Source organism: Diadema setosum, chromosome 19 (genome assembly GCF_964275005.1).
Source record: "Diadema setosum chromosome 19, eeDiaSeto1, whole genome shotgun sequence".
NCBI lineage: Eukaryota > Metazoa > Echinodermata > Echinoidea > Diadematoida > Diadematidae > Diadema > Diadema setosum.
In genome coordinates this window covers 7,581,205-7,597,807 of record NC_092703.1, presented here as the reverse complement: position 1 = coordinate 7,597,807, position 16,603 = coordinate 7,581,205, and the positions used below count along the sequence as shown (strand labels likewise).

General features: G+C 38.0%; 1 protein-coding gene across 1 annotated transcript in view; it reads right to left on the bottom strand.

The window, feature by feature from the left end:
- The window catches only part of LOC140242581 (testis-expressed protein 11-like), a 153,220-nt gene that overhangs the window by 30,191 nt on the left and 106,426 nt on the right, over positions 1 to 16,603 (bottom strand). Inside the window, exons 3-6 of the mRNA XM_072322326.1 lie at positions 4,440 to 4,579; positions 3,549 to 3,633; positions 2,641 to 2,720; positions 2,063 to 2,093 (exon numbers count right to left, since the gene is read on the bottom strand). Coding sequence (XP_072178427.1) covers positions 2,063 to 2,093; positions 2,641 to 2,720; positions 3,549 to 3,633; positions 4,440 to 4,579 — 336 coding nt within the window. The remainder of the gene's footprint in view (positions 1 to 2,062; positions 2,094 to 2,640; positions 2,721 to 3,548; positions 3,634 to 4,439; positions 4,580 to 16,603) is intronic.

Genomic DNA, 16,603 nt, shown 5'->3' with positions numbered 1-16,603 from the left:
CCGACTTGCCCCCTCCGCCCTATTGTTGCATGTAGGGGTGCCATCTCATACGATATTGCCAGATTTGTCGCGGATATTATCTCGCCGCTGGTTGGACAGTCAGACTACCATCTTCAAAACAGTAAGGACTTAGTGAACAAACTTTCTGATCTCGTACTCGACCAAGATGAGGTCATGGTGAGTTATGACGTAACAGCCCTGTTCACTTGTACTCCGGTGAAGGAATCACTGTCCATTATAAAGGAACGTTTGCGCAATGATACCTCGCTGATGGATCGCACGGAGTTATCGGTCGAGCAAATTATGAACTTATTGGAATACTGTCTCACCACCACATACTTCCAATACGATGGTGAATTTTACCAGCAACTGGAGGGTGCAGCCATGGGCTCTCCGGTGTCTCCCATCACTGCCAATCTATTCATGGAAGACTTTGAATCGAAGGCACTCAAATCGTATCCTGTCCCCCCCCCAAATTTTGGGGTCGTTATGTGGACGATACAATTGTTGTCATAAAGAAAGATCAAATTGACCAGTTCACCGACCACATCAACTCACAGCATTCTTCCATCAAGTTTACCATGGAACGTGAAGAAAATGGACAAATTCCGGTGTTGGATGTACTCATCTCACGGAATCAGGAAGGCCGCTTGAGCTTTTCGGTCTATCGCAAGCCCACCCACACAGAACAATACCTGAACTTCACTTCTCATCACCCCCTCCAACACAAATTAGGGGTAATTAGGACATTAAATGACCGAGCACACACCATTGTGTCTAAGGAGGAAGACCGACAACAGGAAATCAACAAAATCCGCAAATCACTCGCTGTGTGTGGGTACCAGGGGTGGACTTGGAACACAGTAGCCAGGAATAAGTCGCGCGACGACAACAGGATTCCCAGACGTAACATCGTTCCATCCAAAGGCAATGTCGGCATTCCCTATGTAGCGGGTGTCACTGAGTCTCTTCAGAGACTATTTAGATCTCATGGCATAAGCACATATGTGAAGCCACAAAACACACTAAGATCACTCCTGGTAGCACCCAAGGACAAAGCAAACAAACTTGACAAATGTGGTGTCATATACCAGGTACCATGTAGAGAATGTTCATCAACATATGTAGGGGAGAGTGCCCGACCCCTCAAAACTCGTCTGGACGAACATGCCCGACCCTCATCACCGGTCGGCGCGCACGCTTCATTCCATGACATTGATTGGGATGGAGTGAAAGTACTGGACAGAGAGGATAATTGGTACAAGCGAGGAGTCAAGGAGGCCATCAACATAAGGAGAACTAAAAGTGACCTGAACAAGGACCAGGGACGCCACCACCTACCCAGGACCTACGACCACCTCATCTTGTCACGTGACTCGCGCCCCAGTAGGCGAGGTCACGTGACCACCAATTCCCGGTAACCATCAATAGGCTCCGAAGGTCGATGGATGTCGGTCGCAGGCCACCACCGCTAAACAAGTAAGTTGTGAGATTTTTGGTTTAAACTTTCTTTCCATCATTTCTTCAACATGTTTTGGCAAAGTAACTCAAAATCATAATTGGCTGAATTTATCAATGTCTCTGTAGTACAGGAAACAACACTTTCTGATTTCCCTCGCCAAACTAGCTAGATTATATAGAGGGAGGCTCACTATAGAGCTTGGCTCTCACAAATGACTCCAATACACCATCTTTATGCTGAGCAATATAAAGTAACTCTGTAACTGAGCAACACCATTTAAAACAGTGTGGCATTATATTCACTCTGCATATTCTGGAAATGCAATTCATCAGCTAAAGAAAACATGATAAGGACTATATCTACCAGTGTGATTTTGGACACTACATGTAACAAGTTAAACAATCTATTGAAATATCTCTAGATTTCTACTTTGGGATATCAAGGAATAATTCATTTGGAAGAAAAAAAAAACACATACATAACACAATTTCATAACAAATATTTGTGTTTGAATGGCAGTGTCTTAGGCTCCTTTTTCTTTAAATCAAGAATTCCAAAGCAGCAGCTGTAAGAAAAGGTATTACACATATAAGAGCCTACCTAGCCAGGCACTAGCAGCTTTACTTGCCATCTGTGAAAATGGGTAAATAAAGAACATTTTAACAACAGCAACAACCACAACATACAATTAGCTTCTACAGGTAGTCACTGCATTGCTAAAGTAATGTGGTTGACATGTATATTTCTCTACAAATCAATGGTTTTAACCTTCCTGTGATCCACATGTTTTTATCTCTATGTTTGATTTTTGTAATTTGTACATAATAATTATATATATATATTTTTTTTGGGGGGGGGGGGAGAGGGGGGAGGAGGACGTTACATACAATCATACATTTATTTTCAAGTGAATAAGAAATGAAATATGCAGATACAAGCCAAAGTGAGCTCACATAGATTTATAGCATTGACCCAATGAGCTTGGCAGTAACCATCTTGATGATATATCATGGTTGTTGGTAGAAAGCAATTGGTCCAAAATTACTGACATTCACTCTGTTAATAGTGTAATGATAAATGCTTTGATTGACACACAAAATGAGGGTGATTATTTAGCAATGCACTTACAATCAGAGTATCACATGTAAAATAGGTACTACCTTGAACAATTTGCTTACCATTACATGCCTTTTCTGCACAGTGAAGTTGTCAGCTGATAATCCACTTGTGAAGGCAAGGTTGCTTGCAAGATGGCGCACTGCAATATGACACAATACATTGCAGTTGGTTACACACAAGGTTGTGACCAACCTGGGAGTGGCTACCACTAGTTTAAGCCTGATATCACCACTGGAAGTTGTTCCTGAGCTTGAGGAGGAGGGCGATGACTTACACAGGACAATATCTTTGAAAAAGCACCTTTCTTATTTTCAGTTTAGCAGTTCTATGTAGAGAGAGACAAATATCTATATCAAGGCCATTAGATATGCTATGTCTTGAAAGTGGAAATATTCATTCACATTTATGTGAGAGAATTTGTGTTCTGAGACTGCAAGTGCTCGTTTGGATCACATGCTTTGCAGACTCCACTGGAACTACAAGTCAGTATTTATGGCCAGTCCCTTAGTGGTATCACAGATGTGAAAAAAAAACAACAATCTGATTGCTTTGATCATCCTGCCATTTTTTTTTTTTTTTTTTTTTTTAACTGCGCACCAGGTGTTAAATATTATTTGGTTAAAATTTTAATTTACCGACGTGACAGAGACCAAATTTTACACTGACAGTGGTCATGATAGAAGTGATGATAATGATAACAGTGACAATACCAATACTCATAAAACTAATAATAATTATGATAACTGGACAAGCCAATGAAAACCCGAAAACACAATGTGTCTTTGCAACTGATTGATTGCACCTTCAGAACAAAAGGGTTTTTTTTATATTTTTTTAAGCTGAAAAAAAAAAAAAACAACAGCAACTAAACCTTACTCAAATGAGATGCACCTATCAAACTTCATACTGACTCAGCCATATCATCCAATCAACTTGTAAGTACATATCGTTAATATTCCTCACTCACATTTTGCGTTGAGGATGTCAGTGATGCTTGTGCCAGACTTCTTGGCTACGGCAATGTTCCACAGAGTGAGGGCGCACTGCTCCATCTGAAGATAAAACAGAATTAATAAGCATGGTGGTCATGTATGATTCAATCACATCATATGAATATACTGCAGCACTTTTAGTGTTAATTGCAACATCTCGACAAAATTAACCTTTCGAGGACGGACTAATTTTGCTACAGCACACATTTCTGAAAGCCCCTGCACGAGTATACTCGGGACTCGTCCTCATCGGGTTAAAATCCATCTGTTATGTGTCTTACCTTTGATCATTCACACACAGACTGATTAGGTGGTTGATGGGAATATAATGCAATAGTAATATGGTGGCTTGATTGATGAGTGCATGGCTCATTAATGATCTGACTGATTGATGGGTTGACAGACTGACTAATGAAGGGATTTTGGACATTGGAAAAATTACTGATTTGAATTGCTTGCCTTACAAAGCTTAAGTTGCATACAAGTTATGGGTGAATGCATGATTTAAAAAAGTGATACTCTGGATGGTATAAGGCCACTTGCCTGTGATAATTCAAATGGCAAATGATTATTGGGATAGTTCTTTGAGAAAGAAGGCACCAGCTATACTGCATAAAATCACCTGCCTCTTTTTTGAAGAGCTTAGCCAGGCGAGTATTTCGTCAGTGATGTGTCAAGGAACCACAGTGAAGATTTACAAATGAAAAAACAAACAAACATGGTTTTAATTTTAACCACCTTTGTGAATAAAAAAAAAAGTTAACAGAAACACATACTTAACATATTTGACACAAGCTTATATATTGACCCCATCTGCGTGGTCAATGCAGACAGTGGCTTGAAGATTGTTGAACAATGGAGCTAACCTGAGAGCCCTTTTCTTTCACCAGTCGGTCCAGGACTTCCCCACCCAGGCTGTGTAGAGAGTGAGACAGGTCCATCAGCTGATTGGCGATGACATCACACCTCTCCTCTTCATCCTCTTTGCACAGCTCATCAACAAGACCTGGTTTTACATGATGTAACAAAGACAATGCTTCATACCTCAACTGAATAAAAAGTCAAAATCAGTGACCCATGCATTTAATGTAAATACAAAAGCGATACAAAGTCTTCAGGCAATGATTTTCTGATTTTGGCATCAGTGAATTATCCACATGTTTAAACTGTTCTATTCATTTCCTAGCACCAAAATACAGGAACAGTATGAGAAGCTGGCCACACAGTCAAGAAAGCACAAGATTAGGCATTTGAACACAAGTCAATAATAACAATAACAAGAAAGTAATGACCTCACTTTGACTTGCACCTGCATTCAATCTAGAATCTGAAATCTATTTCTGGCCCACAATGCACCCTCTTGCAATTTAATCTCCTTTATGTACCAAAACATGACTACAAAGGAAAGATGACTAAGAAATGTCAGACATGGGGATTGGCGAGAAGGAAGACTTTACTTTAGATGACATCAAGCATGAAGCAGGGGGCATCAAGGGAAGAAATAGTGTTCACTACTTACCATTATAAAAGCATAGAAAGAAATATTGCTTTGCATGCCCAAGTTTCATGCTGTCCTACCATTTCCAACATTCTTATGGGAGTGCCTGCTATATAATAATAATAAAAATGCTCTTTAAGAATTGTTAAAAATTATCCCAGATAGATGGTTCACCTTCAAGCTCTTGAACGACATTTGCCATCGTTGTCCTTTCACGTTCTGTTTGGGAAAACAGAGAAAATAAACACAATACACATCCAAACATCATTATGCATAATCAGCTATCTATAATTCTACACTGTCCTTCGTCGTTTACGAGGTCACTTGCTTGAAAATTGTGTGTAGGCCCTATAAGTTACAGCAGATCCAATCTTCAAAGATTTATAAGATACTGTGATCAAATTCAAAGCAAGCTCTTCATGTAAGTACAGTGTATACCATGATATAAATTTCCTGCACACACACACACACTCACACACAAATATATCCCATCACAAACAAGCACTTACATAGCAAAGTTGGCATGGTCAGAGAGCTGCTAGTTGTGATTTTAAGATTATAGGTTCATGAGGCATGTTATTGCCGCTCAAGGAAGCAACCGAGTAGCGGGAGGGTGTGGAAGATGTTGTCCCCTTTCTACAGTGAAGAGCTTGAGCACTGTTTTTAGTTGTAAATTGTGAAAAGCACTGTTCTAGTTCATACTTTTCTACTCCAGTTCTGAGGATTGCTCAAACGCTATACAAAAGCAAAAGGAATAAGGTCTACCCCCACCCCCCTGGCCATGTGGGTACTGTGCACTGGCTGTGGCATAGCATTTCTTGTGTTTCCAAGTTTACACCAATCTAAAATTTGAACTCTACTATACCTATAGACAGAGCTGTACACTAACTCATTTCTGCAACTAGTAGGTACCCAGTTCTTCCATCTTTTACGGGTAAATTCCTGAAAAAGTTACTGGCCTGACAGTGATATTTACTGGTCTCGGACCGTCGGACCAGTGTAAGTGTGCAGCGTTGCTATAATGAACACTACCTGGTACTCATCACGTCATCAGTTTGGATAGGTAACATAACATGGCATTATCGTGAAAAAATTACCCCACTTATTCGGTGCGCACACGCACATGCGTGTAAAGTGCATGAATGGGGGTAGTGTGACACACGCAATAAACGATATTATATTTTGAATAAGAAATGTAGCCTCTATACTCTAGTAATTGGTTGAAAGAGCTTCACGTGATTATAGGTATTTTCAGCTATGTCAGAAAGTTGACACTCCATAAAGTACTATTTGCAATATGACGTCACTTCTATGACATTTTGCAAATAGTCTATACTATTTGCAAAATGATGTCACAAAGCAATTCTGAAATTGTGCGCAGCTTTGTACCCTTCACTCTCTATAATGTAAAAAAAAAAAAACAAAACAACTGTGACATCACAAAGCAATTCTGACATCGTGCACTTCAGCGCCATACTGTTACTCTTGTAACTATTTCTGACAAAATGATTGTGACACCACGAAGCGACATTGCACACTGCTCGTACCATCATTCTGTGAAATGTGTCAATTTCTAACAAAACAATTGTGATGTCATAAACACAATTCTGACATTGCGCATTGCTTCGAGCTGGGCATCACGCCTGTCAAATGTAACATTTTTAACAAACATCACAAAGCAGTTCTGACATCCTGCACTGGTCAATGTAGGATCCCTTCACAACATTGCATCCACCATACGACTTCTCGCTTTGCATTTCCCCCTATTTGCCCTTCTTTTGTTTAAATTTTTGATCCAACATATAAAACAAATATACTTTGCCTAATTTCAAGTTTCTTGTTCAAAGCCTCGATGCCTCCAGCAAAACAATTATTCACTTTGGGGCTGCGCCCCTCAGTGAGTAACGTTAGGCCAATTCTTTTTGGACTTGGAGTCACCTCTGCCCATACTTTTAAAGGGGATGGCTAGTAACTGATCAGTGGGAATCAGTGGGAATGCTGGAGCCTGGAGGATGATTGTTCCAATTCTTGTGGGATTCATTTAAGAGTACATTATATATCTATTGTTGTGTGAAAACTATTTGCTTCCAAATGGTCTCATATTCAAGTAATTTTAATACTAGCCATCCCCTTAAACAAGAAACTCTCAGGGCAAAGTATATAAATTTGTAGGGGCAAGCATGGTATAATACCGGATGCATGGTATTACCGGACACGCACATTTTTGCGTACTAATGACATTCTGTACGCGCAAGACTTCATAGATTATCCTCACAGAACTTTGTGTGGACCGAAATCGCAAAAAACGCCACATAAAAATGTAAAAACACGAAAAAATTCACATTTTACCTCAAATTTATAGTTGAGTGACCCGCACCTTGAGATAGCTAATATTTATGCATGTTTGAATCACATTTCGCGACTGAAATTCTATGAAATCCCACTCACATACAGGAAAAATGCTGAAGATTCCAATAGAACCAAAAGTTCACTGATCGATATCGGAAATTTGTAGCTATCGTCCTCAAACGCGAACGATGCGGAATAGTTGTGCGCTAAGGGGCCCGCAACTCATCACCCGCGCGTGCAGCTCCCATAGACAAAGCATGTAAACTAGAAGTAGAGTTTAACCAGTTGTCGATTTTTTCACAAGGTTTTATTCTGTGAACTGTTCGAAATGTTCAAGACAGACATTTTACCGTAAAATACGAAATTTTAGCCTCATTTGCCAATTTTTTCTTTGTCATCCGCTCAGTGATAATGTGTACGATGATTTGTGGGATAAATTGTGATTCTTGTGCAAGGATTAGGTGCGAAAGATGTCGATTATTTCATTGCGAAAATCGTGTCCGGTAATACAATGCGATTTAGCACCGCGCAAAAGGACAACATTTTTAGAGGGGTATGTTTGAAGCATATTTTCTTAAAATTGGAACAAAAAATTGACATAGGTTGACTGAATCCGTAAGTTACAAGAGTCTGAGAATAAGTGGTGTTATTTTTAGCCGAAATTTCATCCTCTGAGTACGGAATTCAAAGCCACGAAGAAAAGCGTCCGGTAATAGGATGTCCCACCCTATATTGACCGAAAGGGCGAAAGATCAGTCTGTATCTGGTCGTCAGTCAGGGATATGTTCCACGGAGACTGTGTCTGGCTTCAGGGATCCGGAGGAGAGTGACAACGTCAAAAAAATAAAAGACTCCTTTTCCGGACAGACGGACCTTTCTGTCTAATTTGTATGCTGTGCGGTAATTTTTGGTGATATAACCGCCTTTATAGGGCCTTAGCCAGTAACACATTATTGCGCGCAGCACAAGCCTAACCCTTAGATCTCTACTATCTCAATAAGAAATTTTACTGTTACAGAATACATTTACCCTAAGATCAGGGGCATTGATATTAATATAACATTATCATGAAAAATTAGGGACCTAGCCTGTTTAGGACCTACCCACTTATTCAGGGAAAGACTTGTTCGTGATACACTGCCATTGCTCACCGGTAACCCCGGGCCGGGGCGCTCCTGGCCTTGCCCTTAGTACACACACCGTTATCCTGTTAACGTTAGTGTTACACTTTGCGTTCGGTATAAAACTGTGTACCGTACAAGAAGCTGCGCCCCGGGGCCGGGTTAGTCGCAGTTATACTGCTTTTAAAGACCTTTTTACACTGCTACTCTAGCCTATGTAGGCGTGTGTTAGGCCTACACTACTCTACTAAAAATTCTACTTAGTCTAGGACAGTAATAATACTTTAATAGACGATCTAGTTTGATAATAATCAGGGAACTCACATTTTATCAACGCGTGCCGTGGTACTTTCACATCTTCTGCTGATGATGGATTCCTGATGAATGGGGGATGGGGGCCCCTCTTAACGTTTAAAGTAGTAGTAGCCTATACAGTACACATCAAAGATCGGGTGTGGGACTCAGGATCAGGAAGGAGCAATAATTTGTTACAATGTGTAGGCCTACCATGACCATAAATACATGTACCTCGTTAGTGAATCATTAGACCGTCTTGGGTTTTTACACACACACCGACGCGACACAGGGACAGGCCCTAGCCCTCTACGACAGGTATGTACAAGGTTCAGATTTGCGGATCATGAGCGGACGTTTGATCGAGACGAGTGCGTTGGACGTTCTTGTCTCCCTAACCGGGGGGCCAAAACCTTAAAACAGAGGTCGAGTTGCACTCTCTCTACAAACTAAGTAGACCATGCTTATTTTCAAGTTTTTATTGTAACAAACAACATTCCACTGGTCTACCTCAAAAAATTTGTTGCGAAAGCCTCCAAATCCAAGATGGCGTCCAAAATGGCCGCCATATTTACTGAATTTGTTATTTGAATGATAGAATTCGACAGAAACATCAGATTTCAACAAATATGATGTCATATGAAAGAAAATAAACTTTTCTACAAGTTGATACTATTTTTGTGGGTTATTGTGATAACTGGATTGAGATTTTAAGGAAAAAACACTAATTTTTTGATATTTTTCTGAAAAAAGGAAAATCATGAAAATGCTTGATTCGGCATAAATCAGAGAATGACTGAAGGATTATCTTGAAACGTTTCAGGAATTTTGTTTGACATATAATTAATATTTGGAGAAAATTAGGGGTCAGTACCACTTTTTTTTTCAGGAGTAATAATGTCTCAAACTTGAAAACTCACTTTGTAAAAATGGGCACTTTAGTTGTGACAAGACCTTGTTGGTCATAAAACAAGTCTGCGCGTGTCAAGACTACTACACGCACCACTAGCACTGGCGCGTGTAGCAGTGCCAGTGGTGCATGTAGTAGTCTTGGCAAACGCAGACTCATGCTTTGACAAACAAGGGTTTGTGCCTGCAAACTAACTTTTCGTACCAAGTGGTAGCTCAGGTGACGCTGGTCGCTATTATTTCAAAGTAGATTGTTCTGAAGCAAATGAGATAAAGCAATTTTTTTTTCAAATAGAGGTAGTAGCTTGAAACTTGGCACCAATCTTGTTATAGATAGTTTAAAGGACAAGTTTTCCCTCATAGACATGCGGGTTCAGTGAATGCAGCAATATTAGTAGAACACATCAGTGAGAGTTTGAGCAAAATCAGACAATCTGTTGAAAAGTTTCTACTTAGTCATGGCTGGATGGAAAGACTACTATAGCTTGTGATGTCACATGAGTACAACGATATAAAGAAAGAATAAAGAAAATTCAACATATTTCCATTTTTCTCGCATAACAAAAGAACACATGACTTCTCTCTTTCAGAAGGCAGGGGGAATAATATTACCATTAACATACGTCAGTCGCAAGTAGAAGAAATGTGCACTTTATTTAAAAAGTAAAGTCAAACTTTCACTGATGTGTTCTACTAGTATTGCTGCATTCTCTCAATCCTTATGTATATGAAGGTGGACTTGTCCTTTAAGGCAGAATTCAGATCAACCACAAAAAAAAAAAAAAAATCAAGATGACAGCCATCAAAGTTGACATAGTTTATTGCGCCAAATTAAATGTACTATCATGATTTTCATAAAATTTTGTCTGTTGTACTATCTATTTATATGTTTTTACATATTTCAAACATTGTAATGCTATTTCAAACTGTCTTAGGTTTTTATGGAGACATTTTTAAGACCAGTGATATTCTACTCTCCAAAAAAGAGAAAAAATAGAGTGGAAGTATTCACTTTTGAAGGAGTGAATAACAGAAAACAGTGAATTTAGAGTGAAATTGGAGTGAATTTTGAATGAAAATGTTCATTTTCACTCATTCTAGAGTGACCTCAGGGAACACTCGTCATTCTTCGAGTGATCCCTGAGGTCACTCTAAAATGAATGAAAATGAACATTTTCACTCTCGAGTGATTCTGATATCTACTATGGGAAAGCATGAAATGGCCTAAGTTCAGATCAATAATTGTGACACTATAACCAACATGAAATCAGCCTAAAAACAATGTAAGAAAAATCTTATAACAGTAAATACAGTTTCAGCATGCTTATTTGTAAATGTGAATATACAGCACGAAAAATGCATTTGGACAGTTTTATTCGAAAAATATACTGAAAAATGATTTTGCACAAGATATTTAAAGGCAAATTTGAGAAATTGCCGCCATGTCGGATTTTCCGGGGGGGGGGGGGGGATCAGAAGGGCTTTCAAGGACAAGGATCTACGGACATTATTACACATAGTACCATCATTATTCACGTTTCTGCAACAGCAGAGTAGCATACAAGTAAAAAAAAAAGCATATCTTTGATACAGAAGCATTTCTTTTTCATCAAAGATTGGGCCTTACCCAAAATGAGTTCCACTGAAATGAGTTCCACCCCCCCCCCCCAAAAAAAAAGACCCTCAATATGGTTTACACTATACAATATCGTTCGGATGTATAGAAACATATAATAGACAGCAATATAAGATAATAAGTTGAGATTCAACTTTGACGCAACACACATAATGTATCACATTCGATTTATATGTGCAGGTTGGTTGTATCACAAAACATTCTACCATGTATAAAAATTAAAATAAAGACTAAATCATACGAAGATATCACCATTTCTTTACAAGAAACCATTAACCATGATAACTGTTGACAGCTAAGTATAAAAAAACCCCATTCTTATCAGATCTATTTAGTATATCTAATAATGTTTGCAATGATTATACTGATTTTAGTTGTTCTATCCCTAACTCACAGTTTAGAACTAGTTTTAGGAATTAACTATTGAAAAGGTGGGTTTTGGTTTTACGTGCACTTATGGTAAATAATGCCTTGAACGACAACCTCAATCAATTACTGCCATCTTGAATTTTGTGCTTATACTATTTTTGTCGCTAAATATGACACATTGGCAAAATTTGTGCCAAATTCCAAGCTCCTATCTCTTTTTGGAAAATACTTTTTGTTCAATGTTCAATCTTATCTGCCTCAGGACAATCTACCATGAAATGCTACAGTAATAGCGACCAGTGTCACCTACCTGTCCACTTGGCATGAAAAGATAGTTTGCAGGCACTTATAAGTCAATAGACCATTACAGTATTACATGTGACCATGTATACATGTGACCATGTAAACACATTGTATGCAAAATTTATAATGCATAGATATATCTTTTTTCAAGTTTTAGATATTAACATGTAAACAGTGTATGATATTGCTTGTAATTCCATAAATATGAATTATGTCTCCTCTCAGTAGATCTCAGTCACAATTGCAGGTTTCAAAATAATTATTCGGTTCTTCTTTGATAAATACTAAATCATGCATTTTTACATTTCATTCTTTCTTCAAAACAATATAAAATTATGAATTTCCTCCCCCTCCCCCCATTTATCACAATACACAGCTAAAGTGGTATCAACTTTTAGGAAGCTTTTATACTCTCCTTCACATGACATCAAAGTTTCTGCAATCCGATGTCTCTATCAATAGAAATGTTAAATCAATAAAAATGGCGACCCTATTGGACCGTATCTGTACTTTGGAGGTTTTTGTAACAAATCTACTGAGGTGTAATTACGAAACATTGCTTAGTACGCTTAGTAACTTTATGTATGGTCTTATTCATAGAGAGAGTGGAACTCGAAAAGTAAGCACAAACTTGGATTTGACCCTCTGTGACATCTTTGGAAACAGATGCGTGTAAAAACATGATATTATGTAAAATGAGATTTCAAGTTTGAGACATTACAACTCCTGAACCAAATACAATACTGACCTCTAATTTTCTCCAAATATTGATTATATGGGAAAGATGTTAATTTCTACATGGTTTTCGTAAACATTTTTAATTTAATTTTTTTTTTAAAACTTTTTAGAGAAATATTTACGGTGCATTCTGAACAATGTCTCCATAAAAACCTAAGATGGTTTGAAATAGCATTACAATTTTCAAATTTATATAAAAACCATATAAACAAACCATATAAGCAAAACAGACAAAATTATATCAAAATCGAAATGATACATTTACTCTGGCGAAACACACTATGTCAGCTTTGATGGCCTGCAATCTTGATTTTTTTATTGAGTGATTGATCCAAATTTTGTTAGAAACTTTCTAAAGCCAGGTTGTTTCAAGCTTCTACCTCTATTTGAAAGAAATTTTTGCTTCATCTCATCTGCTTCAGAACAATCCACTTTGAAATAATAGCGATCAGCGTCACCTAAGCTACCACTTGGTATGAAAAGTTAGTTTGCAGGCACAAACCCTTGTTTGTCAATGCATGAGTCTGCGTTTGCCAAGACTACTACAAGCACCACTGGCACTTCTACACGCGCCAGTGCCAGTGGTGCGTGTAGTAGTCTAACGCGCGCAGACTTGTTTTATGACCTGCAATGTCTTGTCACAACTAAAGTGCCCATTTTTACAACGTGAGTTTTCAAGTTTGAGACATTATTACTCCCGAACAAAAAGCGGTACTGACCCCTAATTTTCTCCAAATATCAATTATATGTCAAACAAAATTCCTGAAACGTTTCAAGATAATCCTTCAGTCATTCTCTTATTTTGTGCTGAATCAAGCATTTTCATGATTTTCCTTTTTTCAGAAAAATATCAACAAATTAGTGTTTTTTCCTTAAAATCTCAATCCAGTTATCACAATAACCAACAAAACTGGTATCAACTTGTAGAAAATTTTATTCTCTTTCATATGACATCACATTTGTTGAAATCTGATGTTTCTGTCGAATTCTATCATTCAAATAACAAATTCAGTAAATATGGCGGCCATTTTGGACGCCATCTTGGATTTGGAGGCTTTCGCAACAAATTTTTTGAGGTAGACCAGTGGAATGTTGTTTGTTACAATAAAATCTTGAAAATAAGTATGGTCTACTTAGTTTGTAGAGAGAGTGCAACTCACTCGTTAAATAAGCGAGTTTTGGGGGTTTGGCCCTCCGGTTACCCCTTATTGCGTCATGCTGATACGTAAATTCGATGTGATGCCAAACGATGAACTTTATCAGAAAAAAAAAACACAAACAAAAACAAAATATCTGCCCTGCGTACGAATATAATACCAGTACATGTACTAAATTTAGGACCACGTCGTTTTGCCAGATCAATAATATGATGCTGTAAAGTATATGCTAGAATCGACAGAACTACGTATCTTGCCAAAAAAAAAACACAAAACAAAACAAAAAAAAAACCTATGAAATAATTACGAGGTATATGGGTCATTCTTCGCTAAGTGTATATTTTCGGCATTACATATTATTGCAAGAAGAAGTGTCTCAGAAATGGAAAATCTTTCGTAAATTGGGAAAATCACGATGAATTTTGACTTCATTTAACCCTAATCCCACCGGGTTTTTTGAGGGACTTGAAACCCCCTTCAGATCTCGGTCGTGGATCGTGCGATCCTCGCGAAAATTTGCACTAAGGTAGAAGCCATTGTAATCTACAAGACTGTTAACGAATAGTTAAATGTTTCAAATTTCAATTTATGTATTTTATATTAATTAATTTATGCTAATTTAAGCAAAAATAATTTTTGCCTATAAATAAAAAAATAAAGCTCCAAGAATTCTTATTTTTGGTGAACATATTCTTTTCAATATCCTCAACAATAACATTGAAGCAGAAATTCGGCTTCATAATTATTTCTTATGTATTTTATTGTTTATTGAATTTCTTATGTATTTCGTTGTTTTTTAACTTTTTGTTTTAGTTGCTTTTTTCGTCAAAATCTGTCGCAGAAACTTTTTAAAGCATAATCAGGCTAAAATTAATCATTATCAGCCATTGAAAGTAAAAATATTTACTTTTATATGAATTAATTGCAAAAACACAATTTACATTGGATTTGTACACAAAGATCACGTTTTTGAGCAATCTTTGGGTCGACGAATTTTTTCAAAGGGGCGTGGCTTCAAAACGGTATGCCAGGGAGCAACAAATTTGGTCTCAAAAGAAAGAAAAAAGTCATAAAATGTATTGGAATATCTTGTGCTAATATTTTAATAGTAGGGCCTGAAATGAAATAGAAAAGCATTTAAAAACGTTTCAACATGCTTCCATTTTGAAATGCGACATAAGGATATTTATTTGTAGTATCACTGTATGGGACATGGGGTTTTCAGTGGCACGGATACGGGAAAATTAAAATAATAGGTCAGGATAAACAATTCATACCTCTTTTTTGTATGTTATCTTAATTACATTAATGTAAGTCATCATGTAGTTGTAAACAGAACAGAAAGTAATGAAATGACCTTTTATTTTTGTACATATTACCTGTAAACCGGTGGGACACAGAAATATACACTTAGCGAAGAATGACCCATAAGGAGTTGATTATGAATTCGTATTTCAACGAAGTTGGGTCAGTCCTTGGGGTTGGGTCATCATTTGTGACATAGAACCCATGGCCAGGGTCTACTAAGAACTCATGACCAGACAATAATAATCTGCCAGTACGCCTAATGACATGACAAGCAAAAAAAAAAAAAAAAAAAAAAAAAATTGTTCTTCAGCCGCAAAAACAAAACAAAACAAAGGTCTTACCGCGGTTACACGTCGTCAAGGTTGTTGTTGTTTTTTTTTCCCAGGGGGTAAAAAAAAAGTGGGGGGGGGGGGAGGGAGGGACCCAAAATGGTGAGTGATACCATGGTGTTGTGAAGCCATTGATGACTGAAATTTCATGTCTAATTATATCGGATCCAGGGGTGCCCTAATAGGGGCTGGGGAGGAAGGGGAGTCGGGGAATGAGGAAGAATTTTTACACTTTCAGCATCACTTAAAAAAAAAAAAGATCTGACAGATTCGATTTTCACCAAACGTGGGAGCTAGCATCCCATTAAGGGGCAACAAAACGGAAGGGGGGGGGGGACGGACGTAGTTGGAGTGAGACGAAGGCCCAAATCTATAAGGGATTGTTTAGAACATTTGCTTTAACCATAAGTGAGAGAGATATAGAGATAGTATCGTGCTTTATTAGTATTTATAAGGTGTCTACAGTCTATATATAATGTAAGTTAATTGTATCCCCCGAACAGAGTTCGGAGGATACTATGGATTTGGCCTCGTTGCGCCGCGTCCGCGTCCGCCGCAGAGATTTTCTTGTGAGCGCTCTACTGGTTGCAGTAACGTTCTTCTTCGATCATGTTCAAATTGGCATGAAGGTGTATTATGGTAAGACGAAGAAGCCTTTTGTTTTTGGTGATGACGCTCTCGCTTGTTCCGTCTTTATACATGAAAAAGTAAATTTAATAGGGTCTGCTTGTGTGTGCGACGCTGGCCTTGTTTCTCGACCGATTTTTTTTTTTTTTTTCAAATTTGGTATTTAATGCATCATAGTCAAAACTATACGCACAGCTCTATGGCTTACACCTATTGATAATGCTGCCCTCACTGTTCCACCTTTTACAGGGTCAAAGATCACCCTGATCATGTCAAAAATTGCGGAAGTGCTTATTCATGCAATAACTTGATTGTTACTCGGATTCTATTCAGACTTGCTAAGATGTATGGGTGGTCATACACAACAGTTTGTGGTTGCAGCGCCCTCAGTG